This window comes from Mizuhopecten yessoensis, unplaced genomic scaffold, assembly GCF_002113885.1.
Source record: "Mizuhopecten yessoensis strain PY_sf001 unplaced genomic scaffold, ASM211388v2 scaffold10963, whole genome shotgun sequence".
Taxonomy (NCBI): Eukaryota; Metazoa; Mollusca; class Bivalvia; order Pectinida; family Pectinidae; genus Mizuhopecten; species Mizuhopecten yessoensis.
In genome coordinates, this window is record NW_018408809.1 from 74,812 (window position 1) to 91,209 (window position 16,398).

Consider the following 16,398-nt stretch of genomic DNA (forward strand, 5'->3'; position numbering starts at 1 on the left):
GTAGTCTCCTGTCTGAGGAGTGAACCCTTACACTTGTACAGATGTTTAGTCCCCTGTCTGAGGAGTGAACCCCTACACTTGTACAGATGTCTAGTCTCCTGTCTGAGGAGTGAACCCCTACACTTGTACAGATATGTAGTCTCCTGTCTGCGGAGTGAACCCTTACACTTGTACAGATGTCTAGTCTCCTTTCTGATGAGTGAACCCCTACACTTGTATAGATATCTAGTCTTCTGTCTGAGGAGTGAACCCCTACACTTGTAGAGATATTTAGTCTCCTGTCTGAGGAGTTAACCCTTACACTTGTACAGATGTCTAGTCCCCTGTCTGAGGAGTGAACCCCTACACTGTAGAGATATTTAGTCTCCTGTCTGAGGAGTTAACCCTTACACTTGTACAGATGTCTAGTCCCCTGTTTGAGGAGTGAACCCCTACACTTGTACATATATCTAGTCTCCTGTCTGAGGAGTGAACCCTTACACTTGTACAGATGTCTAGTCTCCTTTCTGAGGAGTGAACCCCTACACTTGTACAGATATCTAGTCTCCTGTCTGAAGAGTGAACCCTTACACTTGTACAGATATCTAGTGTCCTGTCTGAGGAGTGAACCCCTCATTTGTACAGATATCTAGTCTCCTGTCTGAGGAGTGAACCCCTACACCTGTACAGATGTCTAGTCTACTGGCTGAGGAGTGAACCCCTACACTAGTACAGGTGTCTAGTCTCATGTCTGAGGAGTGAACCCCTACACTTGTATAGATATCTAGTCTTCTGTCTGAGGAGTGAACCTCTACACTTGTACAGATATCAAGTCTCCTGTCTGAGGAGTGAACCCCTACACTTGTACAGATGTCTAGTCTACTGGCTGAGGAGTGAACCCCTACACTAGTACAGGTGTCTAGTCTCATGTCTGAGGAGTGAACCCCTACACTTGTACAGATATCTAGTCTTCTGTCTGAGGAGTGAACCCCTACACTTGTACAAATATCTAGTCCTCTGTCTGAGGAGTGAACCCCTACACTTGTACAGATATCTAGTCTTCTGTCTGAGGAATGAACCTCTTACTTGTACAGATGTCTAGTCTCCTGTCTGAGGAGTGAACCCCTACACTTGTACAGATGTCTAGTCCTCTGTCTGAGGAGTGAACCCCTACACTAGTACAGATGTCTAGTCTCATGTCTGAGGAGTGAACCCCTACACTTGTACAGATATCTAGTCTCCTGTCTGAGGAGTATAGTCTCATGTCTGAGGAGTGAACCCCGACACTTGTACAGATGTCTAGTCTTCTGTCTGAGGAGTGAACCTTTCACTTGTCCTGATATCTAGTTCCCTGTCTGAGGAGTCAACCCCTACACTTGTACAGATGTCTAGTCTCCTGTCTGAGGAGTGAACCTTTCACTTGTCCAGATATCTAGTTCCCTGTCTGAGGAGTGAACCCCTACACTTGTACAGATATCTAGTCTCCTGTCTGAGGAGTGAACCCCTACACTTGTACAGATGTCTAGTCTCCTGTCTGAGGAGTGAACCCCTACATTTGTACAGATGTCTAGTCTCCTGTCTGAGGAGTGAACCCCTACACCTGTACAGATATCTAGTCTCCTGTCTGCGGAGTGAACCCCTAAACTTGTACAGATGTCTAGTCTCCTGTCTGAGTAGTGAACCCCTACACTTGTACAGATATCTAGTCTCCTGTCTGAGGAGTGAACCCCTACACTTGTACAGATATCTGGTCTCCTGTCTGACTAGCGAACCCCTACACTTGTTCAGATATCTAGTCCTCTGTCTGAGGAGTGAACCCCTCACTAGCACAGATGTTTATTAACCTGTGTTATGACAAAACACAGTCCTCACTGTATATTAAGTTGAAAATATCTGACTTTCTTAGTTTCAGGTTTGATTGTCAGGTGTTGAGAAATAGACGTAATTTCATAGCCAATCACAGGATATGACACTATTTCATACCCAATCACAGGCTGTGAGAGGTATTTTATAGCCAATCACAGGGCGTGAGAGTTTTTCATAGTCAATCACAGGCTGTAATAAGTATTTCATAACCAGTTAAAGGCAGTGAGAGTTATATGGTAACCAATCACAGGCTGTGGAGCTATTTCATAGCCAATCACAAGCTGTGAGAGGTATTTCATAACCAATCACAGGCTGAGGAGCTATTTCATAGCCAATCACCAGTTGTTGAAGTTATCTTTTATCAAAATAAATATCTTCAAAGACAAAATGAATCAAAGCTCTGTTCAGAACCATAGCATTAAGTCCCAAAAAATACCTACAACATTTACCCAAATATAACCATTGTAGCATATGGCATTGCACAAACTTCAGTTCCAACAGTAAGGATGATGAAGGCCATCAAATCTTCTGAATATTTACAACACAGATGGCTAAACTAGAAGACAACAGATCTTTCGAACATTAAGCACAGACACCTTGATCAGAGGCCACCAACTCCTTGTGACATTTACCCCATCGTCTAGCCAGATGGGCAATTTGAATCCATACATGATATATTGATTTTGTAGCTGATGTAAGAAGGCACCTTATCCACATTTAAACAAGACATGTAACAGGCTTCATTGTCATTATATCCACACATCATTTAAGTTTACAATACCCGCCTAGAGGCCAGACACTTCTTTTCCTGAACACATGGAGACCATATTAATTTGAGACCTTACACTTCATCTCCATAAAGACAGTGCCAATACCAATCTGGAGAGTTACACAGTCTTTCAACACAGACAGAGATACCACACTCATTGATGCCTAACATCCCCCCACCCCCACAGACACAGAGCCTATACCACCCAGAGGCCTTACACTTCCCCTCCACCAACAGACAGAGACCATACCACCCTGAGGCCCTACACTTCCCCTCCACGGTGACACAGAGACCATACCACCCTGAGGCCTTATACTTCCCCTCCACCCAGACACAGAGACCATACCCCCCTGTGGCCTTACACTTCCCCTCCACCAACAGACAGAGACCATGCCACCCTGAGGCCTTATCCTTCCCCTCCCCCCAGACACAGAGACCATGCAACCCTGAGGCCTTATACTTCCCCTCCACCCAGACACAGAGACCATGCAACCCTGAGGCCTTATACCTCCCCTCCACCCAGACACAGAGACCATGCAACCCTGATGCCTCACACTTTCCATCCCCCAGACACTGACCCCATACCACCCTGAGGTCTTACACTTCCCATCCCCCAGACACAGATACCATACCACCCTGATGCCTTATACTTCCCCTCCACCCAGACACAGAGACCTAGCAACCCTGATGCCTTATACTTTCCCTCCCCACAGACACAGAGACCATGCAACCCTGAGGCCTCACACTTTCCATCCCCCAGACATAGAGACCATGCAACCCTGATGCCTTACACTTCCTATCCCCCAACCATAGAAACCATGCAACCCTGATGCCTTACACTTCCCCTCCACCCACACACAGAGACCATACAACCCTGATGCCTCACACTTTCCATCCCCCAGACATAGAGACCATGCAACCCTGATGCCTTACACTTCCCATCCCCCAGACATAGAGACCATACCACCCTGTGGCCTTATACTTCCCCTCCACCTAGACACAGAGACCATGCAACCCTGAGGCCTTATACTTCCCCTCCACCCAGACACAGAGACCATGCAACCCTGATGCCTCACACTTTCCATCCCCCAGACATAGAGACCATGCAACCCTGATGCCTTACACTTCCCATCCCCCAGACATAGAGACCATACCACCCTGTGGCCTTATACTTCCCCTCCACCTAGACACAGAGACCATGCAACCCTGAGGCCTTATACTTCCCCTCCACCCAGACACAGAGACCATGCAACCCTGATGCCTCACACTTTCCATCCCCCAGACATAGAGACCATGCAACCCTGATGCCTTACACTTCCCATCCCCCAGACATAGAGACCATACCACCCTGTGGCCTTATACTTCCCCTCCACCTAGACACAGAGACCATGCAACCCTGAGGCCTTATACTTCCCCTCCACCCAGACACAGAGACCATGCAACCCTGATGCCTCACACTTTCCATCCCCCAGACATAGAGACCATGCAACCCTGATGCCTCACACTTTCCATCCCCCAGACATAGAGACCATGCAACCCTGATGCCTTACACTTCCCATCCCCCAGACATAGAGACCATACCACCCTGTGGCCTTATACTTCCCCTCCACCTAGACACAGAGACCATGCAACCCTGAGGCCTTATACTTCCCCTCCACCCAGACACAGAGACCATGCAACCCTGATGCCTCACACTTTCCATCCCCCAGACATAGAGACCATGCAACCCTGATGCCTCACACTTTCCATCCCCCAGACATAGAGACCATGCAACCCTGATGCCTTACACTTCCCATCCCCCAGACATAGAAACCATGCAACCCTGATGCCTTACACTTCCCCTCCACCCACACACAGAGACCATACCACCCTGATGCCTCACACTTTCCATCCCCCAGACACAGAGACCATACCACCCTGATGCCTTATACTTCCCCTCCACCGTGACACAGAGACCATACCACCCTGAGGCCTTATACTTCCCCTCCACCCAGACACAGAGACCATACCACCCTGAGAACTTACACTTCCCCTCCACCCAGACACAGAGACCATACCACCCTGAGGCCTTACACTTTCCCTCCACTCAGACACAGAGACCATGCAACCCTGAGGCCTTACACTTTCCCTCCACCCAGACACAGAAACCATACCACCCTGAGGCCTTATACTTCCCCTCCACCCAGACACAGGGACCATACCACCCTGAGGCCCTACACTTCCCCTCAACGCACACACAGAGACCATACCACCCTGTGGCCTTATCCTTCCCCTCCACCCAGACACAGAGACCATACCACCCTGAGGCCTTACACTTTCCCTCCAATCAGACACAGGGACCATACCACCCTGAGGCCCTACACTTCCCCTCAACCCACACACAGAGACCATACCACCCTGATGCCTTATACTTTCCCTCCACCATGACACAGAGACCATACCACCCTGAGGCCTTATACTTCCCCTCCTCCGTGACACAGACCCCATACCACCCTGAGGCCTTACACTTCCCCTCAACCCACACACAGAGACCATACCACCCTAAAGCATTACAGCAAGAGGGACCTACCGTTACACCCTGTGTATGTACAGTAAGAGGGACCTACCATTACACCCTGTGTATGTACAGTAAGAGGGACCTACCATTACACCCTGTGTATGTACAGTAAGAGAGACCTACCATTACACCCTGTGTATGTACAGTAAGAGGGACCTACCATTACACCCTGTGTATGTACAGTAAGAGGGACCTACCATTATACCCTGTGTATGTACAGTAAGAGGGCCCATCCATTACACCCTGTGTATGTACAGTAAAAGGGACCTACCATTACACCCTGTACATGTACAGTAAGAGAGACCTACCATTACACTGTGTATGTACAGTAAGAGAGACCTACCATTACACCCTGTGTATGTACAGTAAGAGAGACCTGCCGTTACAAGAGGGCCCATCCATTACACCCTGTGTATGTACAGTAAGAGAGACCTACCATTACACTGCGTATGTACAGTAAGAGAGACCTACCATTACACCCTGTCTATGTACAGTAAGAGAGACCTACCATTACACCCTGTGTATGTAAAGTAAGAGGGACCTACCATTACACTCTGTGTATGTACAGTAAGAGGGACCTACCATTATACCCTGTGTATGTACAGTAAGAGAGACCTACTGTTACACCCTGTGTATGTACAGTAAGAGAGACCTACCATTACACCCTGTGTATGTACAGTAAGAGGGACCTACCATTACACTCTGTGTATGTACAGTAAGAGGGACCTACCATTACACCCTGTGTATGTACAGTAAGAGGGACCTACCATTATACCCTATGTATGTACAGTAAGAGAGACCTACCATTATACCCTGTGTATGTACAGTAAGAGGGACCTACCATTATACCCTGTGTATGTACAGTAAGAGAGACCTACCATTACACCCTGTGTATGTACAGTAAGAGGGACCTACCATTACACCCTGTGTATGTACAGTAAGAGGGACCTACCATTACACCCTGTGTATGTACAGTAAGAGGGACCTACCATTACACCCTGTGTATGTACAGTAAGAGGGACCTACCATTACACCCTGTGTATGTACAGTAAGAGGGACCTACCATTACACCCTGTGTATGTACAGTAAGAGGGACCTACCATTACACCCTGTGTATGTACAGTAAGAGGGACCTACCATTACACCCTGTGTATGTACAGTAAGAGAGACCTACCATTACACCCTGTGTATGTACAGTAAGAGGGACCTACCATTACACCCTGTGTATGTACAGTAAGAGAGACCTACCATTACACCCTGTGTATGTACAGTAAGAGGGACCTACCATTACACCCTGTGTATGTACAGTAAGAGAGACCTACCATTACACCCTGTGTATGTACAGTAAGAGGGACCTACCATTACACCCTGTGTATGTACAGTAAGAGAGACCTACCATTACACCCTGTGTATGTACAGTAAGAGGGACCTACCATTACACCCTGTGTATGTACAGTAAGAGAGACCTACCATTACACCCTGTGTATGTACAGTAAGAGGGACCTACCATTACACCCTGTGTATGTACAGTAAGAGAGACCTACCATTACACCCTGTGTATGTACAGTAAGAGGGACCTACCATTACACCCTGTGTATGTACAGTAAGAGAGACCTACCATTACACCCTGTGTATGTACAGTAAGAGGGACCTACCATTACACCCTGTGTATGTACAGTAAGAGAGACCTACCATTACACCCTGTGTATGTACAGTAAGAGGGACCTACCATTACACCCTGTGTATGTACAGTAAGAGAGACCTACCATTACACCCTGTGTATGTACAGTAAGAGGGACCTACCATTACACTCTGTGTATGTACAGTAAGAGGGACCTACCATTACACCTTGTGTATGTACAGTAAGAGAGACCTACCATTACACTGTGTATGTACAGTAAGAGGGACCTACCATTACACCCTGGGTATGCACAGTAAGATGGACCTACCATTACACCCTGGGTATGTACAGTAAGAGGGACCTACCATTACACTCTGTGTATGTACAGTGAGAGGGACCTACCATTACACCCTGTGTATGTACAGTAAGAGAGACTTACCATTACACCCTGTGTATGGACAGTAAGAGAGACCTACCATTACACCCTGTGTATGTACAGTAAGAGAGACCTACAATTACACTCTGTGTATGTACAGTAAGAGAGACCTACCATTACACCCTGTGTATGTACAGTAAGAGAGACTTACCATTACACCATGTATATTTACAGTAAGAAATACCTACCATTACACCCTGTGTATGTACAGTAAGAGAGACCTACCATTACACCTTGTCTATGTACAGTAAGAGAGGCTTACCATTACACCCTGGGTATGTACAGTAAGAGATACTTACCATTACACCATGTATATTTACAGTAAGAAATACCTACCATTACACCGTGTGTATGTACAGTAAGAGAGACCTACCATTACACCCTGTATATGTACAGTATGAGGGACCTACCATTACACCCTGTTTTGTACAGTATGAGAGACCTACCATTATACCCTGTGTATGTACAGTAAGAGGGACCTACCATTACACTCTGTGTATGTACAGTATGAGGGACCTACCATTATATCCTGTATATGTACAGTATGAGGGACCTACCATTACACCCTGTATATGTACAGTAAGAGGGACCTACCATTACACCCTGTGTATGTACAGTATGAGGGAACTACCATTACACCCTGGGTATGTACAGTAAGAGGGACCTACCATCATGCCCTGTGTTTTTAGATGAGCAAGGACAGTCCTCCACATGCGGTAATCACTGATTCCAAAGCTTGCAAGTATACACATGTAAGGAGTCCATAGGTACTTCATTCGCAGTGTAGACATGGCTAACACACCAAAAAACACTGTCTGCACTGTAACCAAAAACATAAAAAGTTTGTATAAGTGATGAAAGTTATCTGGCCAAACAAAGTAAGATGTTACTGACCGTGGATCAGACAGAAGTCTGTTCATGTATTTTGATTTAGATTATAACTGGCAGTGGTCTTTTATCCTTTACAGATTTTTTGCTGGTTAAGTTAAGAATGACTTGTTATTGTTTTGCATTTCTGACAATACAAAAATAAGAGAATTTTGTAAAATGACCTTTTTCACTTTGACACTATTACACTGCAATGTATGGACATTGTATTGTTTCAATAAGCAAATCAGATTAAGAGAAGTATCTGTGGCCTCTTAAACAACAAAGCTTGAGTTATGTTAAAGAACAACTATCCAGTATCTGCCATTATTTTTAAAGAAGATGAAGTGACCTACTTGTACAGTGTGGCTGTTCTGGTCTGTTACTACGGAGATGTGACCTACTTGTACAGTGTGCCTGTTCTGGTGTGTTACTATGGAGATGTGACCTACTTGTACAGTGTGCCTGTTCTGGTCTATTACTACGGAGATGTGACCTACCTGTATGGTATGCTAGTTCTGGTCTGTTACTACGGAGATGTGACCTACTTGTACAGTGTGCCAGTTACTATATGATACGCTAGTTCTGGTCTGTTACCAAGAGGTGTGACCTACCTGTATGTTATGCTAGTTCTGGTCTGTTACCAAGGAGGTGTGACCTACCTAGATGTTATGCTAGTTCTGGTTTGTTACTAAGGAGATGTGACCTACCTATATGTTATGCTAGTTCTGGTCTGTTACTAAGGAGGTGTGACCTACCTATATGGTATGCTAGTTCTAGTCTGTTACTAAGGAGGTGTGACCTACCTATATGTTATGCTAGTTCTGGTCTGTTACTAAGGAGGTGTGACCTACCTATATGTTATGCTAGTTCTGGTCTGTTACTAAGGAGGTGTGACCTACCTATATGGTATGCTAGTTCTGGTCTGTTACCAAGGAGGTGTGACCTACCTATATGGTATGCTAGTTCTGGTCTGTTACCAAGGAGGTGTGACCTACCTGTATGTTATGCTAGTTCAGGTCTGTTACCAAGGAGGTGTGACCTACCTATATGGTATGCTAGTTCTGGTCTGTTACTAAGGAGGTGTGTCCTACCTATATGTTATGCTAGTTCTGGTCTGTTACCAAGGAGGAGTGACCTACCTATATGGTATGCTAGTTCTGGTCTGTTACTAAGGAGATGGGACTTCTTTGTACTAGCAGTGTCTTTTACTGTTGAATCATGAACATGATTACTGAAAAGCAAAATGAATTCAATTATTTTTGAAACCACAGTTATTTAAGATAACAAGAGGCCCATGGGCCTTAACGGTCACCTGATATATTTATACAGAGAGTTGATTTTGTTTTTAACATGTACAGAAATATTATTCAAAGTGACAAAAAACAATAAAACCACCTTATTCAATATCTAGCATACAGATTTAAGACTAAAAAGTATTTGAAACTAGCACCTCTGATTCTTAACAAGGAAAATGAAGAAATTATAGCACACCGACTCCTTTGGGCCCCACCCTACAGCCCTTGGGGTAGGGCTGGCTCAAAATTCTCAAAGTATCAAACTGTCAACTCAAGGTTATAACTCCAATCAAGTTATTAACATGTAATATTCAAAGTATCATTTGCCATTATAAACCATAATAAATAATGCCTCCCCCCCTCCTTTCCCAGGGTGTAAACGTGAGACCCTAGGGTCATAAACCTTAAGACCCTTCCATCTATGAAGAGTGTTTGATTCTACCATATCTGGGTCTTTGAGAAGAAGATTTTTGAAATTTCAGTCAAATCAACCCTTTTTGGCCCCACCCATCAGCCCCAGGGGGTCAGTCAGGGCTGATATGTGCATATACCATCAAACTGCTATCCAATACTGATAATGCTAACCCAAATTGAATAACTTCCAATGGAAGTTAAACAAGTGTTGGTCCAAAATGTGATTTCCCTAAATAAACTATAGGAAAGTTTACCCCCTCCCCAGGGGAAAACGCGAGACCCCAGGGTCAAGAAATTCACAATTTTGGTAAAGCACCTTAAGACCCTTCCATCTATGAGAGTATTTTATTCTACCATATCTGGGTCTTGAGAAGAAGATTTTTTTTTTTGTAGTCAATTTGACCCTTTTTGGCCGCGCCCCTCAGGCCCCTGGGGGCTTGGGATTAAACCGGCAACTACTTTAGTTGACCTTTGTCCATGGAAGGTTCTTGCAACATTTCATTGAAATTGGCTCAGTGGTTTTTGAAGAAGAAGTCGAAAATATAAATTGTTTACGGACGCACAACGGACAAAAGGCGATCGCAATGGGTCACTTGAGACTTTGTCTCAGGTGACCTAAAAATAATACAATTTAAACTGATGATTAATGGTATAAGAACAAAATTGATACATGACAGTCTATGGAAGTTTTTCTTTTTTAGCATATATAAAGTTGCAGAAACTCATTGCAGATTCTGTGATTATGATATCTCAATTTGTTTTACATGTGTACAATGTTTTGTTCCAATGATCGTAAATAGGTCTCCATATTCCAATGTTATCGAACTAAACCCACCTCCAGTTCTGAAGAACAGCTACACACAGCACTATGAGCAGGACCGCGTGCGTAGCCACATAGAAAGGGAACACCATGCCTTTTGTCAGTCTCTCGTAAGTATCAAACGACAGGAAGTTAAACGCCTCCAAACACAGGTATATCCGTGAATCAAAGTCCCTGGTAAACACACACCATAGCACATTAGACAGATTCATGTAAACACACACCATAGTACATTGGACAGATTTATGTAAACACACACCATAGTACATTGGACTGATTCATGTAAACACACACCATAGTACATTGGACAGATTCATGTATACACACACCATAGTACATTGGACAGATTCATGTTAACACACAACATCATTGGACAGATTCATGTAAATACACAACATAGTACATTGGACAGATTCATGTATACACACACCATAGTACATTGGACAGATTCATGTATACACACACCATAGTACATTGGACAGATTCATGTATACACACACCATAGTACATTGGACAGATTCATGTATACACACACCATAGTACATTGGACAGATTCATGTATACACACACCATAGTACATTGGACAGATTCATGTTAACACACAACATCATTGGACAGATTCATGTAAATACACAACATAGTACATTGGACAGATTCATGTATACACACAACATAGTACATTGGACAGATTCATGTAAACACACACCGTAGTACATTGGACAGATTCATGTAAACACACAACATAGTACATTGGACAGATTTATGTAAACACACACCATAGTACATTGGACAGATTTATGTAAACACACACCATAGTACATTGGACAGATTCATCTAAACACACACCATAGTACATTGGACAGATTCATCTAAACACACACCATAGTACATTGGACAGATTCATGTAAACGCACAACATAGTACATTGGACAGATTTATGTAAACACACACCATAGTACATTGGACAGATTCATCTAAACACACACCATAGTACATTGGACAGATTCATCTAAACACACACCATAGTACATTGGACAGATTCATGTTAACACACAACATCATTGGACAGATTCATGCAAACACACAACATCATTGGACAGATTCATGTGACAGTTAGGCTGTAGAAAAACTTTTAAGTATTTTATAAAGACACTGACAAGCCGTTTTAGATTAACTTCCCCTTTGACCTCTATGGTTGATGTGGCCTTTACTACAGGGGAATATCGATAGGTTAAAAACAGTGCACTCTAAATTACCCACAAGTCTCATTCTGTACCTTCACTTACTAAAGCACTAGCACTATTAAATATGGGTTACTGGAAAATCATTGTGCAACTTTTTCCATATTTCATCTACAATGGTAAAAATTCTTATTAATAATGAGAAATTAATGAAATTGACACCAATCATGACGAGAAATTTATACTAACAACATGTCAGAGAAAATATCAAATATTTAGGAATATTGGTTACAGTGTTCGAACTTGGTCGTTGATGACATTTGTAGAATATACTTACCTAGGATTGCCTATTCCAAATTTAGACAGCACAAATTTGTATATATGTTCATCTGCTTCTACATTGATTAGAACCTGAAAAATAAAGAGGTTAAGAAGAAAATTATTTCAATGACTTCGTCATAGGTTTCTATTGATGTTTTGATATCACTTGTCTAGTTTATAATTTACAAAATGTCAGCACACAAGTTTTTTGGGGACTTTTTCACATTTTCCCTTATGAGCATGTAATTCAATGTACCTATATATACAATAAACTATGAAAATACTATCCTTGTTCCCTATTGACTTTCATCAAACAATTTCGCCCTCAATTCTCTCGGTAGTGTTTTGTGAACCTTTTACATGGGTTTTCCCTTTTACACCTGTTTTCTCAGTTAGAAACCTCACGATTCCTTCACCTCTGTTCTTTATGATGTGACCCAATTGCTTACCTATATTATTATGTAAAAAGTGTAAAATTTTGATATGCCTGAACTAAAATATTTTTTTTTTTTTAAAAAACTTCAGGATTCCAAAACCAGACACTTTTTAGTGAAATACTGACGTATATAATACCATTGTATAAATTCCTAAAATGTTTGATTTTTCATAAGTAGATATTGCCCACTTTTCTTTTCTTGACAAGTAGATATTTCCAGCGCATGGTTCCATAAATAGATCACAACATAGTATCCTGGTCACGTAGGCTATTAAACAGGTGTAACTGTACCCGGAGATGGACACACTAGTGTTTTGGCTAATATTTGGGAATAAATGATGAATATAAGCAAAAACTCACACACAGGTCAAATAATTTAGAGTTCAAGAATGTTCTGATTAAATTTCTTCTCCGAACTTGCATTAGTTTTGAAAAAAAAGTTTCTGAAAATGATATCTAAATAACTAGTGTTGCATGACACATACATTATGAAAGCTATGGTTTCATAATAATTTCAAATCTTAAACTGTCTGTGTGACATAATCAGTAACCAATAATAGTATACAAATAGTATACAGATTAATTGACATAAAAACCTTGAGTGAAAATTGCATATGTTAAAATACTTTTTTGGTATTGCATGTCAGTTTCTTGGGTTGCTTTGTCACAAGTGTCCCGTTTTGTGTACACTGACTTTTTTACTGTATCTGCATAAATCACAAAATTAAGAAAAATTCTTACCAAAATACTGATTTCTGTATCCGACAAAACACTGTCACCATGAGTTATATAAGGTATGACTGTAAATGTGTTCAAACTCAAAACTTATCTGTAAGTTATAGGAAGTGTGACTTCAAGTGTGACCTTACCTTCACTGACGTTAGAAGTGTGACTTCAAGTGTGACCTTACCTTCACTGACGTTAGGAAGTGAGACTACAAGTGTGACCTCACCTTCACTGATGTTAGAAGTGTGACTACAAGTGTGACCTCACTTATCTGAAAGTTATAGGAAGTTTGACTACAAGTGTGACTTCACCTTCACTGACGTTAGAAGTGTGACTACAAGTGTGACCTCACTTATCTGAAAATTATAGGAAGTGTGACTACAAGTGTGACTTCACCTTCACTGACGTTAGGAAGTGTGACTACAAGTCTGACCTCACCTTCACTGATGTTAGGAAGTGTGACTTCAAGTGTGACCTTACCTTCACTGACGTTAGAAAGTGTGACTACAAGTGCGACCTCACCTTCACTGATGTGTGGAAGTGTGACTACAAGGGTGACCTCACTTATCTGAAAGTTATAGGAAGTTTGACTACAAGTGTGACTTCCCCTTCACTGATGTTAGGAAGCGTGACTACAAGTGTGACCGCACCTTCACTGACATTAGGAAGTGTGGCTACAAGTGTGACCTCACTTATCTGTAAGTTATAGGAAGTGTGACCACCTTCACTAACGTTAGGAAGTGTGACTATAAGGGTGATCTCACCTTCACTGACGTTAGGAAGTGTGACTACAAGTGTGACCTCACCTTCACTGACAAGTTGATAGAAACCATTAACATCAGTACTACAGTGCTGTAAGATATCACTTTAAAGATTCGGGAGGGTATACTGCAAAGCTTCATGTCATCTCCCTGAAAACATACACAAAAGATCTGTGAGAACATGCTGAAAGTCATCACCCTCTTATCTAAAAGTGCACTACACCAGTAAATACCTACTGATATCAGATATTTTCGTAGGGGCCCAAATTTCACGATTTCCTGAAAAAACAGAATTTTGTGGGTACATGAATTTGTGGATTGCCAGTACCCACTCACTTAAACTTGTAACTATTTTGTGGACTTATGAACTTGTGGATGAAGATAACTCACGAAATCAACGAATTTAAAAAACCCACAAATATTAATGATTTCACAGTATATTTTATATGGAGCAGTGCTTGGGTATCTTTACATACGCAACAAAAATCCCTGTATCTCTTACCTTTATATACATAAGGAACAAAGCTGCTGGTATAAAACTCATCACAAACGATCCAAGGATCATTTTGTTGATGAACTGGAGTAGACACACTGCCAGTAGGGAAATGGCCTCAATATAAAACATCATCTTCACCTACAGCAGACACAGGTGTATACATAGTGGAAAGAGAACACAACACATCAGTAAAACCAATATACACATTACTGTTTATCATTTTATTGTACGAGAGATTAATTTTCATGTAAAGTGGCGAGAAGACAAATTTGTGAACATAAATCTTCAATGAATATTACTTCTATAGATACTTATTATCAATAATGAAATAACTGTGCTGTGAATTTAAGCATTGTAGCTAAACAAAGCCTTCAGGCATAGTATGTGATATTAAGTAACTAGAACATAAATTGATTCATGGTAATTTCTTATTGAACAATTACAAAAGTAATTAAAAAATTATTTGCATAGAGGACCCTCAATTTTAGGATTTCAGACTGATAATTTTAAAGAAGTAGTCTCTTCAAGACATACCTCTATGTCCCAACAGCACCACCAATTTCATTTATAAAACATTGAATACCTTTGGCCAAGGTGTGCTTCACATCCAATGTATTCCACAATCAGTCATTCTTATGAAGTGTGACTACATTTGTGACCTCACCTTCACTGACGTTAGGAAGTGTGACTACAAGTGTGACCTCACCTTCACAGTCATTCTTATGAATTGTCTTTAAATGATTGACCATCATGTTTGTAGTTTTCTGATAAATCTACTCAGTCAGTCAGTGTCACTTACCTTCTTCGGGGGAACAAGGTCTAAAATCCACACACCAAACAGGGAAAAGGACTGAAGAAGGATGATGAACTGGTTGAACTGCCATCCCAGGGCAAAGAAGAAGGTACTCACTAGGCTCAGGGCTATGGACAGTTTCTGTCATAATAATGTACAAATAGATAATGATTAGTCTGGTATAGAATACTAAACAAACTGGCCAGTAAGCTAAGAAGTACTAATTGTAACAAATGCATTACCAAAATGCAGTCCTAGAAGCCCTGTGAACTGTATATTGTAAATTAATTAGAACACTGACTGGTCAGCAAGGGCCCTGCCATGCACCTGTTAGTACCCCCAGAATTTTTTAATCCTTATTGCTCTTCTACCATATCACAGTGTATCACCATGTCAAACTTCAAAAAGATTACTCTTTTGGATTCTGTAAAAGAAAGTACTGACAGACAGCTGGACGGACGAACACCATGTTTACTATAGGGCACCTGCACCTCTGATGTGAGTTCAAAATAAACAGCAGATTTGAAAAGTCAATTCATTTTATTTTTGGGTTAAAATCCTACTGATACATACAATATACTACCATTTTCATGTAATAGCTTTATGATATTTCTAGAGAACCAGTAGAATATGACTCACATCTTTGGTAGGGTTGTTGCTGGGTCTGAAGTAGAAAGAGGTGGCAGCTATCTGTACCCACAGGAATGGTAGGGAGAAACTCTCACGCAAGGGGATAATATACTCCACACGAGTTGTGTCCAGTCTGAACAAACAGAACAACATGTAAAATACAGTTTAAATGTTCACCTGTCACTGTTAACAGTGTCCCTTAATTATCCAGATACCTGTCCCTGTTAACAGTGTCCCTTAGATATCCAGATACCTGTCCCTGTTAACAATGTCCCTTAGTTATCCAGATACCTGTCCCTGTTAACAGTGTCCCTTAGTTATCCAGATACCTGTCACTGTTAACAGTGTCCCTTAAATATCCAGATACCTGTCCCTGTTAACAGTGTCCCTTAGTTATCCAGATACCTGTCCCTGTTAACAGTGTCCC

General features: G+C 41.9%; 1 protein-coding gene across 1 annotated transcript in view; it reads right to left on the reverse strand.

The window, feature by feature from the left end:
* Positions 1–16,398, reverse strand: part of LOC110464134 (probable C-mannosyltransferase DPY19L3) — a 62,368-nt gene that overhangs the window by 20,480 nt on the left and 25,490 nt on the right. Inside the window, exons 6-13 of the mRNA XM_021519200.1 lie at positions 15,981–16,104; positions 15,348–15,482; positions 14,555–14,686; positions 14,098–14,202; positions 12,146–12,219; positions 10,643–10,801; positions 9,238–9,329; positions 7,897–8,048 (exon numbers count right to left, since the gene is read on the reverse strand). Of these exons, the coding sequence (XP_021374875.1) occupies positions 7,897–8,048; positions 9,238–9,329; positions 10,643–10,801; positions 12,146–12,219; positions 14,098–14,202; positions 14,555–14,686; positions 15,348–15,482; positions 15,981–16,104 (973 nt within the window). The remainder of the gene's footprint in view (positions 1–7,896; positions 8,049–9,237; positions 9,330–10,642; positions 10,802–12,145; positions 12,220–14,097; positions 14,203–14,554; positions 14,687–15,347; positions 15,483–15,980; positions 16,105–16,398) is intronic.